The sequence below is a fragment of the Hyperoodon ampullatus genome, assembly GCF_949752795.1.
Source record: "Hyperoodon ampullatus genome assembly, chromosome: 3".
NCBI lineage: Eukaryota > Metazoa > Chordata > Mammalia > Artiodactyla > Ziphiidae > Hyperoodon > Hyperoodon ampullatus.
The window spans coordinates 145,679,467-145,695,480 of record NC_136916.1 but is presented as its reverse complement, the minus strand read 5'-3'; the positions used below and the strand labels follow the sequence as shown (position 1 = coordinate 145,695,480).

The 16,014-nt window shown below is 45.8% G+C and overlaps 1 protein-coding gene across 1 annotated transcript in view; it reads left to right on the top strand.

The window, feature by feature from the left end:
- The window catches only part of PLEK2 (pleckstrin 2), a 31,458-nt gene extending 16,572 nt beyond the window's left edge, over positions 1-14,886 (top strand). Inside the window, exons 3-9 of the mRNA XM_079700537.1 lie at positions 8,279-8,460; positions 9,669-9,760; positions 10,075-10,262; positions 10,501-10,599; positions 12,324-12,407; positions 13,542-13,620; positions 14,354-14,886. Of these exons, the coding sequence (XP_079556663.1) occupies positions 8,279-8,460; positions 9,669-9,760; positions 10,075-10,262; positions 10,501-10,599; positions 12,324-12,407; positions 13,542-13,620; positions 14,354-14,481 (852 nt within the window). The 3' untranslated portion in view covers positions 14,482-14,886. The remainder of the gene's footprint in view (positions 1-8,278; positions 8,461-9,668; positions 9,761-10,074; positions 10,263-10,500; positions 10,600-12,323; positions 12,408-13,541; positions 13,621-14,353) is intronic.
- The last annotated feature ends 1,128 nt before the right edge of the window (positions 14,887-16,014 follow it).

Below are 16,014 nucleotides of genomic sequence, written 5' to 3'. Positions count from 1 at the left end.
ACTCCAGCTTTCTTTTGATTTCCATTTGCATGGAATATCTTTTTCCATCCCCTTACTTTCAATCTGTATGTGTCTCTAGGTCTGAAGTGGGTCTCTTGTAGACAACATATATATGGGTCTTGTTTTTGTATCCATTCAGCCACTCTGTGTCTTTTGATGGGAGCATTTAGTCCATTTACATTTAAGGTAATTATTGATATGTATGTTCCTATTCCCATTTCCTTAATGGCTTTGGGTTCGTTATTGTAGGTATAGTCCTTCTGTTGTGTTTCTTGCCTAGAGAAGTTCCTTTAGCATTTGTTGTAAAGCTGGTTTGGTGGTGCTGAACTCTCTCAGCTTTTGCTTGTCTGTAAAGGTTTTAATTTCTCCATCAAATCTGAATGAGATCCTTGCTGGGTAGAGTAATCTTGGTTGCAGGTTTCTCTCCTTCATCACTTTAATTATGTCCTGCCACTCCCTTCTGGCTTGTAGAGTTTCTGCTGAGAGATCAGCTGTTAACCTGATGGGGATTCCCTTGTGTGTTATTTGTTGTTTTTCCCTTGCTGCTTTTAATATGATTTCTTTGTGTTTAATTTTTGATAGTTTGATTAATATGTGTCTTGGCGTATTTCTTCTTGGATTTATTCTGTATGGGACTCTCTGTGCCTCCTGGACTTGATTAACTATTTCCTTTCCCATATTAGGGAAGTTTTCAACTATAATCTCTTCAAATATTTTCTCAGTCCCTTTCTTTTTCTCTTCTTCTTCTGGAACCCCTATAATTCGAATGTTGGTGCATTTAATGTTGTCCCAGAGGTCTCTGAGACTGTCCTCTGTTCTTTTCATTCTTTTTTCTTTATTTTTCTCTGCATCAGTTATTTCCACTATTTTATCTTCCACCTCACTTATCCGTTCTTCTGCCTCAGTTATTCTGCTATTGATCCCATCTAGAGTATTTTTCATTTCATTTATTGTGTTTTTAATTGATGCTTGATTCATCTTTAGTTCTTCTAGGTCCTTGTTAACTGTTTCTTGCATATTGTCTATTCTATTTCCAAGATTTTGGATCTGGGAAATAGAATCTTGGATCAGCTTTACTATCATTATTCTGAATTCTTTTTCAGGTAGACTGCCTATTACCTCTTCATTTGTTAGGTCTGGTAGGTTTTTATCTTGCTCCTTCACCTGCTGTGTGTTTTTCTGCTTTCTCATTTTGCTTATGTTACTGTGTTTGGGGTCTCCTTTTTGCAGGCTGCTGATTCGTAGTTCCCGTTGTTTTTGGTGTCTGTCCCCCGTGGCTAAGGTTGTTTCAGTAGGTTGTGTAGGCTTCCTGGTGGGGGGGACTAATGCCTGTGTTCTGGTGGTTGAAGCTCGATCTTGTCTTTCTGGTGGACAGGTCCACGTCTGGTGGTGTGTTTTGGGGTGCCTGTGGCCTTATTATGTTTTTAGGTATCCTCTCTGCTAATGGGTGGGGTTGTGTTCCTGCCTTGCTAGTTGCTTGGCATAGGGTGACCAGCACTGTAGCTTGCTGGTCATTGACTGAAGCTGGGTGCTGGTGTTGAGATGGAGATCCCTGGGAGATTTTCGCTGCTTGATATTATGTGGAGCTGGGAGGTCTCTTGTGGACCCGTGTCCTGAAGTTGGCTCTCCCACTTCAGAGGCACAGCACTAACTCCTGGCTGCAGCACCAAGAGCCTTTCATCCACCCGGCTCAGAATAACAGTGAGAAAAAGTAGAAAGAAATAATTAGTAGAAGAAAGAAAGAGAGATTGAAAGAAAGGAAGAAGGGAAGTAAGGAAGGAAGGAAGAAAGAAAGAAAGGAGGGAGGGAGGAAGGATGGAAAGAAAGGAAAGAAAGGAGGGAGGGAGGGAGGAATGAAAGCAAAAGGAAGAGTGAATGGAAGAAGAGAGGGAGGGAGGGAGGAAGGAAAGAAAGAAAGAAAGACAGGAGGGAGGGAGGGAGGGAGGAAGGAAAGAAAAAGAAAGTGGAAAGAAGAAGGGTGGGAGGGAGGGAGGGATGGAGGAAAGAAAAAGAAAGAAGGAAAGGAGGAGCGGAGGGAGGGAGGGAGGAAGGGAAGGGAGGGAAAAAAGAAAGAGCAGGTAAAGTAAAATAGAATAAAGTATGAAATATAGTAGCGTTATTAAAATTAAAAAGTAATTATTGAAAAAAAACACGGACCGAAAGAACCCTGGGACATATGGTGGAAGCAAAGCTATACAGAGAGAATCTTACACAGAAGATTACACATACACATTCACAAAAAGAGAGCAGGGGGAAAAATCAAAAATCTTGCTCTCCAAGTCCACCTCCTCGATTTGGGATAATTCGTTGTAAAAAGAGGAAAAGGGCGAAAAGTCTGAAATCTTGCTAAGTCCACCTCCTTAATTTGAGATAATTTGTTGTAAAAAGAGGAAAAAAAAGGGGGGGAAAGTCTTAAATCTTGTCCTCAAGGTCCACTTCCTTAATTTGGGATGATTCGCTGTCCATTCATGCACTCCACAGACGCAGGGCACATCAAATGGACCGTGGAGCTTTAATCCGCTGCCTCGGAGGCTGCACAGAGAGATTTCCCTGTCTCTGCTCTCACAACTCCCGGGTCTCAGCCTTGGACCTGGCCCCGCCTCTGCGCGTAGGTCGCCGGAGGGCGTCCGTTCTTCGCTCAGACAGGACGGGTTTAAAGGAGCCGCTGATTCGGGGTCTCTGGCTCACTCAGGCAGAGGGGAGGGAGGGGAATGCCCTCTCCTCGCGCACCAGGCAACAAAAGGGAAAAAAGTCTCTTGCCTCTCCGGTAGCTCCAGACCCTTTCCCCGGACTCCCTCCGGGCTAGCACTAACCCCTTCAGGGTCTCTTCCTGCCGCCAGCCCCAGACCTCTCCCTGCGCTCCAACTGAAAGCCGATACCCGAGCCTCAGCTCCCAGCCCCGCCCGCCCTGGCGGCCGAGCAGACAAGTCTCTCGGGCTGGTGTGTGCCTGAGGGCACCGATCCTCTGTGCCAAAATCTCTCTGCTTTGCCCTCCACACCCCTGTTGCTGTGCTCTCCTCCGCTACTCCGAAGCTTTCCCCCTCCGCCACCTGCAGTCTCCGCCCTCGAAGGGGCTTGTAGTGTGTAGAAACCTTCCCTCCTTCACGGCTGCCTCCCACTGGTGCAGGTCCCGTCCATATCCTATTGTCTCTGTTTATTCTTTTTTTCTTTTGACCTACCCAGGTATGTGGGGAGTTTCTTGCCTTTTGGGGGGTCTGAGGTCTTCTGTCAGCATTCAGTAGGTGTTCTGTTGGAGTTGTTCCACGTGTAGATGAATTTCTGATGTATCTGTGGGGAGGAAGGTGATCTCCGCGTCTTACTCTTCCGCCATCTTCCTTCGGCTCCTGTTGAGGATTTTTGCATCTATATTCATCAGTGATATTGGTTTGTAATTTTCTTTTTTGTGTGTGATATCTTTGTCTCGTTTCGGTATCAGGGTGATGGTGGCCTCGTAGAACGAGTTTGGGAGTGTTCCTCCCTCTGCAATGTTTTGGAAGAGTTTGAGAAGTATAGGTGTTAGCTCTTCTCTAAATGTTTGATAGAATTAGTCTGTGAAGCCATCTGGTCCTGGACTTTTATTTGCTGGGAGATTTTAAAATTACAGTTTCAATTTCATTACTTGTGATTGATCTGTTTATATTTTCTAATTCTTCCTGGTTCAATCTTGGAAAGTTTTACCTTTCCAAGAATTTCTCCATGTCTTCCAGGTTGTCCATATTATTGGCATATAGTTGTTTGTAGTAGTCTTTTATGATCCTTTGTATTTCTGTGGTGTCAGTTGTAATTTCTCCTTTTTCATTTCTAATTTTATTGATTTGAAACCTCTCCCTTTTTTTCCTTGATGAGTCTGGCTAAAGGTTTATCAATTTTGTTTATCTTCTCAAAGAACCAACTTTTTTGATCTTTGCTATAGTTTCTTCATTTCTATTTCATTTATTTCTGCTCTGATCTTTATGATTTCTTTCCTTCTACCAACTTTGGGGTTTTTTTTGTTCTTCTCTCTCTAGTTGTTTTAGGTGTAAGTTTAGATTGTTTAGATTGTTAGATTGTTAAATTGTTAGATTGTTTATTTGAGATTTTTCTTATTTCCCGAGGTGAGATTGAATTGCAATAAACTTCCCCCTTAGAACTGCTTTTGCTGCATCCCATAGGTTTTGGGTTGTTGTGTTTTCATTGTCATTTGTTTCTATGTATTTTTTTATTTCCTCTTTGACTTCTTCAGTGATCACTTGGTTATTTAGTAGTGTATTGTTTAGCCTCCATGTGTTTGTGTTTTTTACAGTTTTTTTCCTGTAGTTGACTTCTAATCTCATAGCGTTGTGGTCAGAAAAGATGGTTGATATGATTTCAGTTTTCTTAAATTTTCCGAGGCTTGATTTGTGACCCAGGATGTGATCTATCCTGGAGAATGTTCCATGTGTACTTGAGAAGAAAGTGTATTTTGCCACTTTTGAGTGGAATGTCCTATAAATATCAATTAAATCTATCTGGTCTATTGTGTCATTTAAAGCTTGTGTTTCCTTATTATTTTCTGTCTGGATGATCTGTCCATTGGTGTAAGTGAAGTGTTAAAGTTCCCCACTATTATTGTGTTACCGTCGATTTCCCCTTTTATGGCTGTCAGCATTTGCCCTATGTATTGAGGTGCTCCTATGTTGGGTGCATAAATATTTACAATTGTGATATCTTCTTCTTGGATTGATCCCTTGTTCATTATGTAGTGTCCTTCTTATCTCTTGTAACAGTCTTTATTTTAAAGTCTATTTTTATCTGATATGAGTATTGCTACGCCAGCTTTCTTTTGATTTCCATTTGCATGGTATATCTTTTTCCATCCCCTCACTTTCAGTCTGTATGTGTCCCTAGGTCTGAAGTGGGTCTCTTGTAGACAGCCTATGTACGGGTCTTGTTTTTGTATCTATTCAGCCAGTCTGTGTCCTTGGGTTGGAGCATTTAATCCATTTACATTCAAGGTAATTATCCATATGTATGTTCCGATTACCATTTTCTTAATTGCTTTGGGTTTGTTTTTGTGGGTCTTTTTCTTCTTTTGTGTCTCCCTCCTAGAGAAGTTCCTTTGCTGTAAAGCTGGTTTGGTGGTGCTGAATTCTCTTTGCTTTTGCTTGTCTGTAAAGCTTTTGATTTTTCTGTCGAATCTGAATAAGATCCTTGCTGGGTAGAGTAATCTTGGTTGTAGGTTTTTCCCTTTCATCACTTTAAATATATCCTGCCACTCCCTTCTGGTCTGCAGAGCTTCTGCTGAAAAATCAGATGACAACTTTAGGGGATTCCCTGTATGTTATTTTTTGCTTTTCCCTTGCTGCTTTTAATATTTTTTCTTTGAATTTAATTTTTGTTAGTGTGAGTAATATGTGTCTTGGTGTGTTTCTCTCTGGGTTTACCCTGTATGGGACTCTCTGCACTTCCTGGACTTGGGTGGCTATTCCCTTTCCCATGTTAAGGAAGTTTTTGACTGTAATCTCTTCAGATATTTTCTCAGACCCTTTCTCTTTCTCTTCTTCTGAGACCCTTATAATTTGTATGTTGGTGCGTTTAATGTTGCCCCAGAGGTCTCTGGGACTGTCCTCACTTCTTTTCATTCGTTTTTCTGTTTTCTGCTCCTCAGCAGTTATTTCCACCATTTTATCTTCCAGGTCACTTATTCATTCTTCTGCTTCAGTTATTCTGCTATTGATTCCTTCTAATGTATTTTTCATTTCAGTTACTGTGTTGTTCATCACTGTTTGTTTGGTCTTTAGTTCTTCTACGTCCTTTTTAAACATTTCTTGTATTTTCTCAATCTGTGGCTCCATTGGATTTCCGAGATTTCGGCTCATCTTTACTATCATTACTCTGAATTCTTTTTCAGGTAGGTTGCCTATTTCCTCTTCATTTATTTGGTCTTGTAGGTTTTTACCTTGCTCCTTCATCTGTAACATATTTTTTTGTCATCTCATTTTTTTTTTTGATGGGTGGGGCTGTGTTCCTGTCTTACTGTTTGTTTGGCCTGAGGCGTCCAGTACTGGAGTTTGCAGGCAGTTGGATAGAGCTAGGTCTCGGTGCCAAGATGAGGACCTCCAGGAGATCTCACAACGATTAATATTCCCTGGGGTCTGAGGTTCACTGTTAGTCCAGCGGTTTGGGCTTAGTGCTCCCACCACAGGAGCTCAGGCCCGAGCCCCAGCCTGGGAATCAAGATCCCTCAAGCCGCACAGCTCAGCAAAAAAAAAAAAAAAAAAGCAAAACAGTAACAAAGAATAAAAAATAAAATAAAATTAGAAAAATTTAAAATATATTAGGAAAAATAAAAATATAAATGAAACAACCACAAGGCAAAACAGAACCACGACAGCAAAAAAAAGAAGCCTGGAAAAGGCCTTGGTGGCGGGCGGAGCTTAGGTGCAGCACGGCTGGAGGGGCTCCTGGAGGGCTGAGGTTTAGGCCCAGGGCCCCAGCAGGCTCTCTGGGGCTCAAGCAGGCGGGGAGACACTACCCTCATTCCCCTCCGATCTCCCAATACCCCAAAGGTCTCTCCCCATCCCTGCTAATCCCTGCTCCATGGGCGGGCTCCTCCAATCATGGGAACCCCTCCCTTCCCCCAGCCGCCCCTCAGGGGTGCCAGTCCCATCCCGCCTCCACTTTTCCTCCCCTCCCCCTTCCCCCCAACATCCTACCCAGTTGCTCGGGGATTCCTCCCATCCCTTTAGGTTTCCGAGGTCCCTGACCAGTGTCTGGTAGGGGCCCTAGTTGTGAGGAGACGCGAACTCCACCTCTTCCTACTCCGCCATCTTGGCTCCTCCTCCCCTATACGTTAACTTTTTGACCTGATACCGCTTCATAGTCTTTAATGAACAGTGGAGAGCAGAAGTGCTGGTAGAACAGGCTGGCGATAGGAAAACTTTGTTCTGTGTTTCAAAAAAGGAGACAAGTTGCTAGCTGGAACTGTGAACTTCTTGCTAATTCTATGTAAAATTCTCAAACAGAGAAAACTGGCATCTGCCAGTTCATGACTACTTGAGGGGCAAGAAGCCAAGAGGAGTCAGTAGGTTCACTAAGAACAAGTTATAAAGTGTATGGTGTGTGTGTGTGTGTAATTTATTTTTAATTAGGGAAGCTGTAAAAAAAGTGTGTCTGGATTTCATGTGGAACTTTATAGTCTCTCCTGAGATCTTTTCATTAAAATGGCGAACTACAGACTGACAGGGTGCTGGTTGAACTCCTCTTTCCACGATGTTGATGAGTGAATCCATGGTAACTTGGAGGAACAGCTTCATGGTACTCTTTGGGACCGTGAGTCCGCCTTGTCTTAGCCACCATTTTTGCTGTTTAGGTGAAGGACTTGATGAAGTTTGCAAGCAAAGCGAGGTGGGAGCTAATACATTGGAAAACAGAATCAGAATGAGACAGAATCCTTCTGTTTTCCAACAGCAGTGGTGAGCCCAGTCTACTCAGATGACATTTAGTAGGATCAACATGCAGAATCTCACAGTGTTTGAAAAAAAATCCTAAATGCCCATTTAAAAGATGGAGGAGATGTGGCCCACCTGAAAAAGACTCTCAGCTGACTGCACAGAGCATCAAGCCCTGAGGATGCCACTGCTAATGAGACCTCAAGCCCATGCTGCCTTGTACCCCCAGACCTTCCCTGGAGCAGTTTGTTCCATTCCAAGGGTCATATTTTATGAGAATGTTGAACCAACTGCAGAACATTTAGCAGGGCATAAACTGGTTGAGAAAGTTTAAACAGTATCATATGAGGAACATGTGAAAGACTTGGGATGATTAGACCTGATTAGAAAGAGGATGAAAAGGAGCAGAACTAACAGTTCCTTCAAGGTAGGCATTAATAGCCTCATATGACAGATGAAGGAACTGAGAGTCAGTGGGTCCTTTAATGTGCCCAAACGTCCATAGCTATGTATCCATATCAGTCTGACCTGGAAGCCTGTGCATTTCCCACTTCAGCACAGGGGCTGTCATAGGAGGTGAGCTTAATCTATGTGGTTCTAGAAGGCAGAATCAGGAGCAGAGAGACCAAGTGCCCAGGAGGCAGACACTATGGTAATGAGTCTGTCCAAAGGGGAAAGGTGGTGAGCTCCCCGTCACTGGAGGTGTACAAGCAAATCTTTAAAGACCACCAGCTGGGGTGTGGTTGAGCGGTCGGGCACTCGGCAGTCACTGGACCACGTGGCCTCCCAGATTCACCTCGGTTCTGTCATTTTAGCTGCTCATCCAGCATTCTCTTGCCTGCTTGGTCTGACTGGCTGTCTTCCCACAGCTCCTTATTAAGCTGAAGACTCAAACATCCACGGAGTACTTCCTGGAGGCCTGTTCTCGAGAGGAGAGGGACGCCTGGGCCTTTGAGATAACAGGAGCTATTCACGCGGGGCAGCCGGGGAAGGTCCAACAGCTCCACATATTGAAGAACTCCTTCAAGCTGCCCCCTCACATCAGCCTGCAGTGAGTGCCTGGGCCCTGCCCTTGCCCTATCTGGCCTGGCTGCAGACTCTTCTGTCTGTGTGCAGCGGGGATGCAGGGTTGGGGTGGGGTTTGGCGGGGGGAGTGGCCTGTGGCTGTTACCCAGGTCTGACTGGTACCACCATTGTGCTTCAGGGCCTTTCGCTGTCACTGTCCTGCTTACATTGTTTTCTCTGCCTGGGAGTGGCCCTACCTACCTGCCCTGGGAACCTCCTGGGGCCTCTGCTGCTCCTGCCCCCCTCAGTGTCTTGACACCCTCTCTTCAGTTTCAGCCAGGGTGCTCAGGGCTATGTGACAGCTCCCCAGGAATCCCTGCTCACCCAAGTCATTAGTCTCGTTTGCAGCCTGGGGGCAAGAATGATGTGTTCTGGTAGCGGCTGCATTCTCGCTCTGTGGGATTCTTCATCCATTCATCCATTCATTCATTTATTCATTCATTCAAGAAACAGTTATTGAGTGCCTACTGCATGCCATACATTGCTCTAGGTGCTCAGGAGATGCAAATGAGAATAAACAAAGTCTCATCTCAGGGGCTTTCCAGCCCAAGTACATAAACAGAGAATGAGAAAAGATCTTCCATTTGTGGCAGGAATCATCCCACAGAACAGAAGGAAAACAGTAGTGGAGGTGATACTGCAAAGTAGGGACGGATGAAAGGAGTTCCCATCATGGAATCTCTTACATCAGCCCATCTGCAGGAAATACCCCCTAACCTTCCAGGCAGCAAAACTACCAAAAAGCTCCATACCAGGCTCTGGGATCTTGATTGTGCATCTAGGGCGCGGCTGAACCATGGTGAGTGCAAGGAGGACCAGTGGCAGATGAGTGTGGGTTCAAGTGATGGGTGACTTTGAGAAGTAGCTGGAGGAGTTTGAACTTTATGCAGTAGATCATAATCATTACTGAACATTCTTTTGTTTCTAAATTAAAAGCCACAGCTCATTAGTTCTACTACAAAAGTAATACCGGTCTAGTCTAGAAACATTAGAACATTTAGATGAGCAAGAAGAAAAAGAAACGTCCCCAAATCCTACCTCTCAAATTCTGATGCATAATGGAATACCCCTTTTTTTGCGATGTGTATCATACCATGTGCCATGTGCTTTATACCCTTAGCAACGACTCTTGGACCCTCCCTCATACCTGTCAGTGTGACAAGGGTCCCTCTCCTTTGCCTTCCTTCTGTGTAGTCGCATCGTGGACAAGATGCACGACAGCAGCAGCGGAATCCGGCCAAGCCCCAACATGGAGCAGGGAAGCACCTACAAAAAGACCTTCATAGGTGAGCCTCCCCTCTCAGGGGCTGGGCCAGGCACTGGAAACCTGGGGCTTGGTGATCCGGGACTCAGTGTGCTTGACCGGCTTTTGTTGAGGCCAGAGCTGCCTGCCAGCCAAGGGGCTGGCCTGAGATGGCCACATGTGAGTGTGGCCACAGCTCTGAGCAGCAGGTGTGGCCTTCGGTCTGCTCTAGGGCAGAGCCCCAAGGCTATGCAAGGCTGCCCAAGAGGTCAAGGTCAATGAGGTCACAGCCAAGCACCCCTGAGGAAGCTGGCTGAAGCCTGTCGTCTGACGGGTGCTGCCCTTGCCCTGATGCAGGCTCCTCCCTGGTGGACTGGCTCATCTCCAACAACTTTGCAGCCAGCCGTCTGGAGGCCGTGACCCTGGCCTCCATGCTCATGGAGGAGAACTTCCTTAGGCCGGTAGGCACCCGAAGCACGGGAGCCGTTCGCTCTGGGGATCTGGCTGAGCAGTTCCTGGATGACTCCATGGCCCTGTACACTTTTGTAAGTTAGGGAGTGGGTTCCTGTTGCCACAGGGGCAGAGAGAGGAAGAGGCAACAGAGTGGGGGGGGGCGGGTGGGGGTCCACAGTCACGGGTGAGAGGCCAAGGCTGGGGGAACAGCTTCACCCCAGGTGGAGTGGGTTTTCTGTATGGAAGCTTTTCCTTTCCCCCGCGGTAGCCTCCACAGCCTAGAACTAGGACTTTTTGGTAACAGAGTCCTTGCTCTCTCCTTCCCGCTAGGCTGAGAGCTCCAAGAGGAAGGCAAGCTCCAAGGAAATCAGTCTCAGCACCGTGGAGTTAAGTGGCACAGTGGTGAAGCAGGGCTATCTGGCCAAGCAGGTATGGCCGCCTTGGAGCGGGGAGCAGATGGACAGTTCGCAAGCTCGGGGGAGGCAGGAATCCCCACAAAGGGCGGGAAGGGCTGAGACTGCCAGGGGCACTAATTATCAGCAGACTCTGCTAAAGTCAGGGTCCAGTGGCAGCCACTGGGAGTAAATCAAGGGGCATGCACGTGTCCACTCGTGCATACATGAGCCCCAGACAAGGGGGCGTTCCAGGAAAAGTGCACACAAGTAGTTAACACAGCATTAGAAAACAATGCCTATGTCACTGCCCAGTTCACTTATTTGTCTGGAAGGGCATTGCCTACTGGTTGGCATTTTGCCTTTGCTGGCTTTCTGCTCCCTGAGGCTTCCTGGGGTCTCTGCCTGCTTTTGTGGGACTCTGCCTGCCCCCTTGAGAAGTATTTTCTCCACCTACTTCAGTAGGTTGAAGGTGAAATTGTGCAGTGTAATCTCCATGTTTAAAAACTGACCGTGGCCACTGCTCCTACCATGTTGGGAGAATGGCCACGTTAAGCGGGGACAGCGGGTCCCAGTCACACCTGCGGCATGTCCACCTGTGCCTGCAAACTAAGCTGCCGCGTCCCGGCATGTCAGGTGTAAGCCAGTCTCCTACACACCTGTTGTGTCTGTGCGCTCCTGACACGCCACGTGAATGTGTGCGTCTGTACAATGCTGCTCAGCACTGTTCCCATCTTCTTGGAGCACTCGTTGTCATTGTCACCTGCTTCTTGCGTATCAGGATCCCCTTCTGTTCTTAGATTGCTTACCATCCACGTAACTGCTTGTTTATTCCAAGGGCTCTGCTTCTGCGCCTGAAGGGAGGCTGGTGAGGGGAGGCAGTGAGGTCCTGGGAGAGGAGGAGGGTGTGGGAGGGACTCGGGGTGCTCCAGGCTAGAGGGTTAAGGAAGCTTTGTGATCTAGGGGTGAAGCCACAGTCACACGCACGGCAGTATCTTCCACGCTTAGATTTAAACATATAATTGATTGTTTCTTACTCTTTTTTGTTTTTTTTTTTTTGCAGTAGAGTTGATTTACGAGGTTGTGTTAGTTTTTGGTGTCCAGCAAAGTGATTCAGTTATAAATATACATATACATATTCTTTTTCCTATTCTTTTCCATTATGGTTTATTACAGGATATTGAATATAGTCCTACTGTGCTATGCAGTAGGACCTTGTTTATCTGTTTTATATATAATAGTTTGTATCTGCTGATCCCCAGCTCCTAATTTATCCCTCCCCACCCCCTGTCCCCTTTGGTAACCATAAGTTTGTTTACTACGCCTTACTCTTTTTCTGATGCCAAAGTAGTTTTCACCGTATATAAGTGCACATATATACCTGTAGGTGTAGGTTTGTTTTCAGACTAAGTTGACGCTTAAAATTTGGTGCCCTTGGGTTCAAGTTTGCCTGTGAGTTCTTGGTCCAGTTGAAACCTGTGACCTCCCTGTCCTCCGTGTGCCCTGAATGGTGTCCAGGCAGTGCTCCCCCTTTCTTTCAGTGCTGACCCTCTTTGGCTGTGTCAACTCGGCTAAAGGTGACAGTGCTGTTGGTGAAGTGTCACAGAGCCGTGAAGTCCATGACACGTCACTGCAATCCCCAGGTCTCCAGGCTCTTTTGAGAAAGTCGTTCGCTGGAGCAGGCTGGCTGGGAGGTTCGGAGGTGGGAGGAAGTGACTGAGAGCTGTCACCCATGAGCCTTGCGCCCTCTCTTTGCCTCAGGGGCACAAGAGGAAAAACTGGAAGGTGCGGCGCTTTGTTCTGAGGAAGGACCCGGCTTTTCTGCATTACTACGACCCTTCCAAAGTGAGTGCCTTGTCATGCTCCCAGACACGTCCCTCCAGGGCAGAGCAGGCAGCTGGCTTCACCTCCGTCCTTCCTGCCAGCATCCCTACCATAACTCCCACCCACTATGCCTTTCCTTCCACAGTGCAAGCTACCCCTCACAGTCTGATCACTCCTTTCTTTCATCACATTGTTGCCTGCTCAGTGGATCCTGCTCAGTGGACCTACATTGTTTTTTGTTTTGTTTTTTTGCGGTACGCGGGCCTCTCACTGTTGTGGCCTCTCCCGTTGTGGAGCACAGGCTCCGGACGCGCAGGCTCAGCGGCCATGGCTCACGGGCCCAGCCGCTCTGCGGCATGTGGGATCTTCCCGGACCGGGGCACGAACCCACGTCCCCTGCATCGGCAGGCGGACTCTCAACCCCTGCGCCACCAGGGAAGCCCCGGATCTACATTGTTTTGAGAGGAAAAGCATCTTTCAGTTTCTCCAAAGCTGGCTGTGTGCCTAGGGAAGGTGAGGTGGGCTGATAAAGAGACTCCTAACTGGTGCTTTTCTAGTCTCTTTTCACCCCTTTCCACCCAAAGAGTCCATGAATTCTGCCCCCTCAACCTCATGTCCCCACCAACGTTTTGAAAGGTTTCTTTTACCATTTAATATTTAAGCCATAATTCTGAGTTTCAGATAATAAGTATTACTGCATGCTGGGTTTGATCTAGTTCCAACCAGAAGAAAAGAAAAATGTCCTTTTAGTCAGCCTGTTCAGCCTTGTCTTGGTAGATGTATTCATTTGTTTTTTGAAATAAGAATGGACGTTCCTCCCTTGCTGAGCTTCAGTCAGGAACCCCGCCCTAAGCTGAGAAACTGAAGGAGCTTGAAAGAGCCCCCCACCCCGGGACCTTGCTAGACCACAGGGAGGGCCGAGGGACAGGGAGGGGGGTGACACTGCTGCAGCTGGCTGTGGAATGAAGAAGCCCAGACTTCCTCGCTGGCGCAGACGACTTGCCATGTGATGTCCAAGTTCAGCCTCAACTGCTGTTACAAATGACTCTCACAGACTACTTTAGCAGGCAGACTGCGGGTGGTTATAGATGAGAGGGCGACTCTTCTTTTTTGTGCCTTCACACAGTTCCTAATCTGGTCTCCTTTCCTTTGCAGGAAGAGAACCGGCCAGTGGGTGGGTTTTCTCTTCGTGGTTCACTCGTATCTGCTCTGGAGGACAATGGCGTTCCCACTGGTAAGGGGCAACTTTGGCCCTGGCCTGACCTCGGGGGCCTCCCTCCTGTGCTCTCAATTAACACTCTGCTGACGAAGGGCTAAGCTGTGAGGGCTGACGGGCTTTCTGGTGTGAGCTTTGAAGCTGATGAGAGAAAGGGCAAGTGGGGTGTTCTTAGTGTGTTAACAACACAACTAAATGACCCTTGTCTTTAATATTCTTTCCCATCCTTTTCTGTGCTTACTGGCCCATAGGCTTCCACCTAAGAACAGTGGCTTACAATAGTGCTTAAGGATTGACAACACACTATTAGCACACTAATTTCACAATAGACAGTTGAGATAGGAGGACAGTATTATTCTTAACTTATGGATGTAGAGATTGAGGTTCAAAGAAGTTCAAACAATTCAAGTCAAATCCACATCTGTGTCTGGTTTCAACATAAACATACTGGACTCTTTGATGTGAGTTAGGCTGTAGACCTGTGGTTTGCCTAGGGGGCAGGCCAAGAGGGCTTCCAAGAACGTCCAGACGTAGCACTGGCAGGCCTTAAGGCACAGGTGAGGGAGAGGGGATGGACAGGAGGAATACAGGAAAGCACACATCTGGTGGGATTTCCTAACCATACACGTTTGTACTAAGAAATACTTCATGGTATGTGTTTTTGTCTGTGTCTCAGTTGACTTTCAGCTACTCCCAGCTGAAAGCAGACATGGATGTTCACTCGATTTTTTTTTTTTTCCTTCCTGCCTAGGGGTTAAAGGGAATGTCCAGGGAAATCTCTTCAAAGTGATTACTAAGGATGACACACACTATTATATCCAGGCCAGCAGCAAGGCTGAGCGTTCAGAGTGGATTGAAGCTATCAAAAAGCTAACATGACAAGGACCTGAGGGAACGGGATCAGGATTCCTCCCTCTTAACAGATGACACAGGATTTCCTGGAAAATGGGAATGTGTTAAGACTTTTAGCTTTTTCTATTTTGTACTGCTTTGGAGTGAGATTGGTGAAGAGTTCCTTAGATTACAGTTGGCAGTAGTGCTATTTCCTTCCCCACCTTCAAAGTTAACATGGAAATGCTAGAATAGCCATTAGGCATCAGCATCTTGACTTTCGCCCATCATCACAACCAGCCATTCCTTGGGTACCAAAGTAGGTTTCCCTTGTCACACTAACTGGCCCCGTTGTAATACTAAATAAAACACTATAGTCTCATGGTGGCGCTCTCTGAAATGCTGTCAGCAACTCATTCTTTGGAATGAATAAAAATTGATATTTGTTCCTGGCTATTAGAATTCCTATACCAAGTTTTAGTTTTCAAACGTTTTTCATGCTTAAGGCTATACGAATTATTAGGCAAGCTGATTATAAAAACATCTCAAGTGATCTGTCACTAAAACATGCCTCATCTTAAAGTGGGGATGGGGGCAAAATTTTGAAAATATCGTTTTGCTTTGAAAAATAAGCTTTCATAAGTATTATACATTGCAGAAAAGAAATCACGGACTCGGACAGATTAGTCACACATACAAAAGAAGTTAACATTACAGTTTTTCTGTGGAAAAAAATGTCATTTAGATAGACACAGAGCAGGAGCTTGCTGAAGGACAGGAACAGGAGCTCTCTAAAGGACACAGAAAGATGTCAATGGGAAAAGAATTAAATCAAGGCGTGAAATTTTGGGTTTTAGAATGAAGATTAATGGAGACAAATAGGTACCAAGAAGCTTCACCAGTTAGGAGGTTAATCTGAAGTAGTGAAAAGTCTGCATCATACAGTATCTTTAAAAACATTTTTATTACTTTCAAGTTTAATACAGTAATCTGCCAAGTACAAGTGCTTCGGCTTCCTTTAATGAATAGATACGTAACTTACATTTAAGGGGAGTGTATACTTCCAAAGTGCTTAAGTAAAAATTCATTCTCTTCAATAGTTTGAACTGTCTCCTCTTAATCTTGTCTAGAATACCTGATCTGAGGTTTTACTTTATTCCTTACATTCTAAGAGACCGCCTTTTAAAGCACCATTTTCCATTTGGCATTTCACCAAGGTTTATGTCCTTGGAATTAGTTTCTTTATTGCTTCTTGTTATCAACAGGTGTTTACCTGAATTAAACTGCATTTGGTTTGATGGCTTCTTGACTCTAAATTAGCACATTACACCCCACGCTGTATGGTATCAGTATCATGTGTTGACAAGTAGTTGACTATCACCTTGAGGCAAATCGGGGGTCAACTCTCACCAAGAGTACTAGCACTTGAATTTTTTAAAATCCTGAACCATTTACACTGTTCTTGATGTAAAAGTAGCTAGGTCAGGTACGGCAGCTGAGTAGTAATTGTACTGCTTAGCACGTCTCTGTAGGTTTCCACTAAGTGTTTGAGCATTTTCCATGTAAGTAACGGCTTGCCTT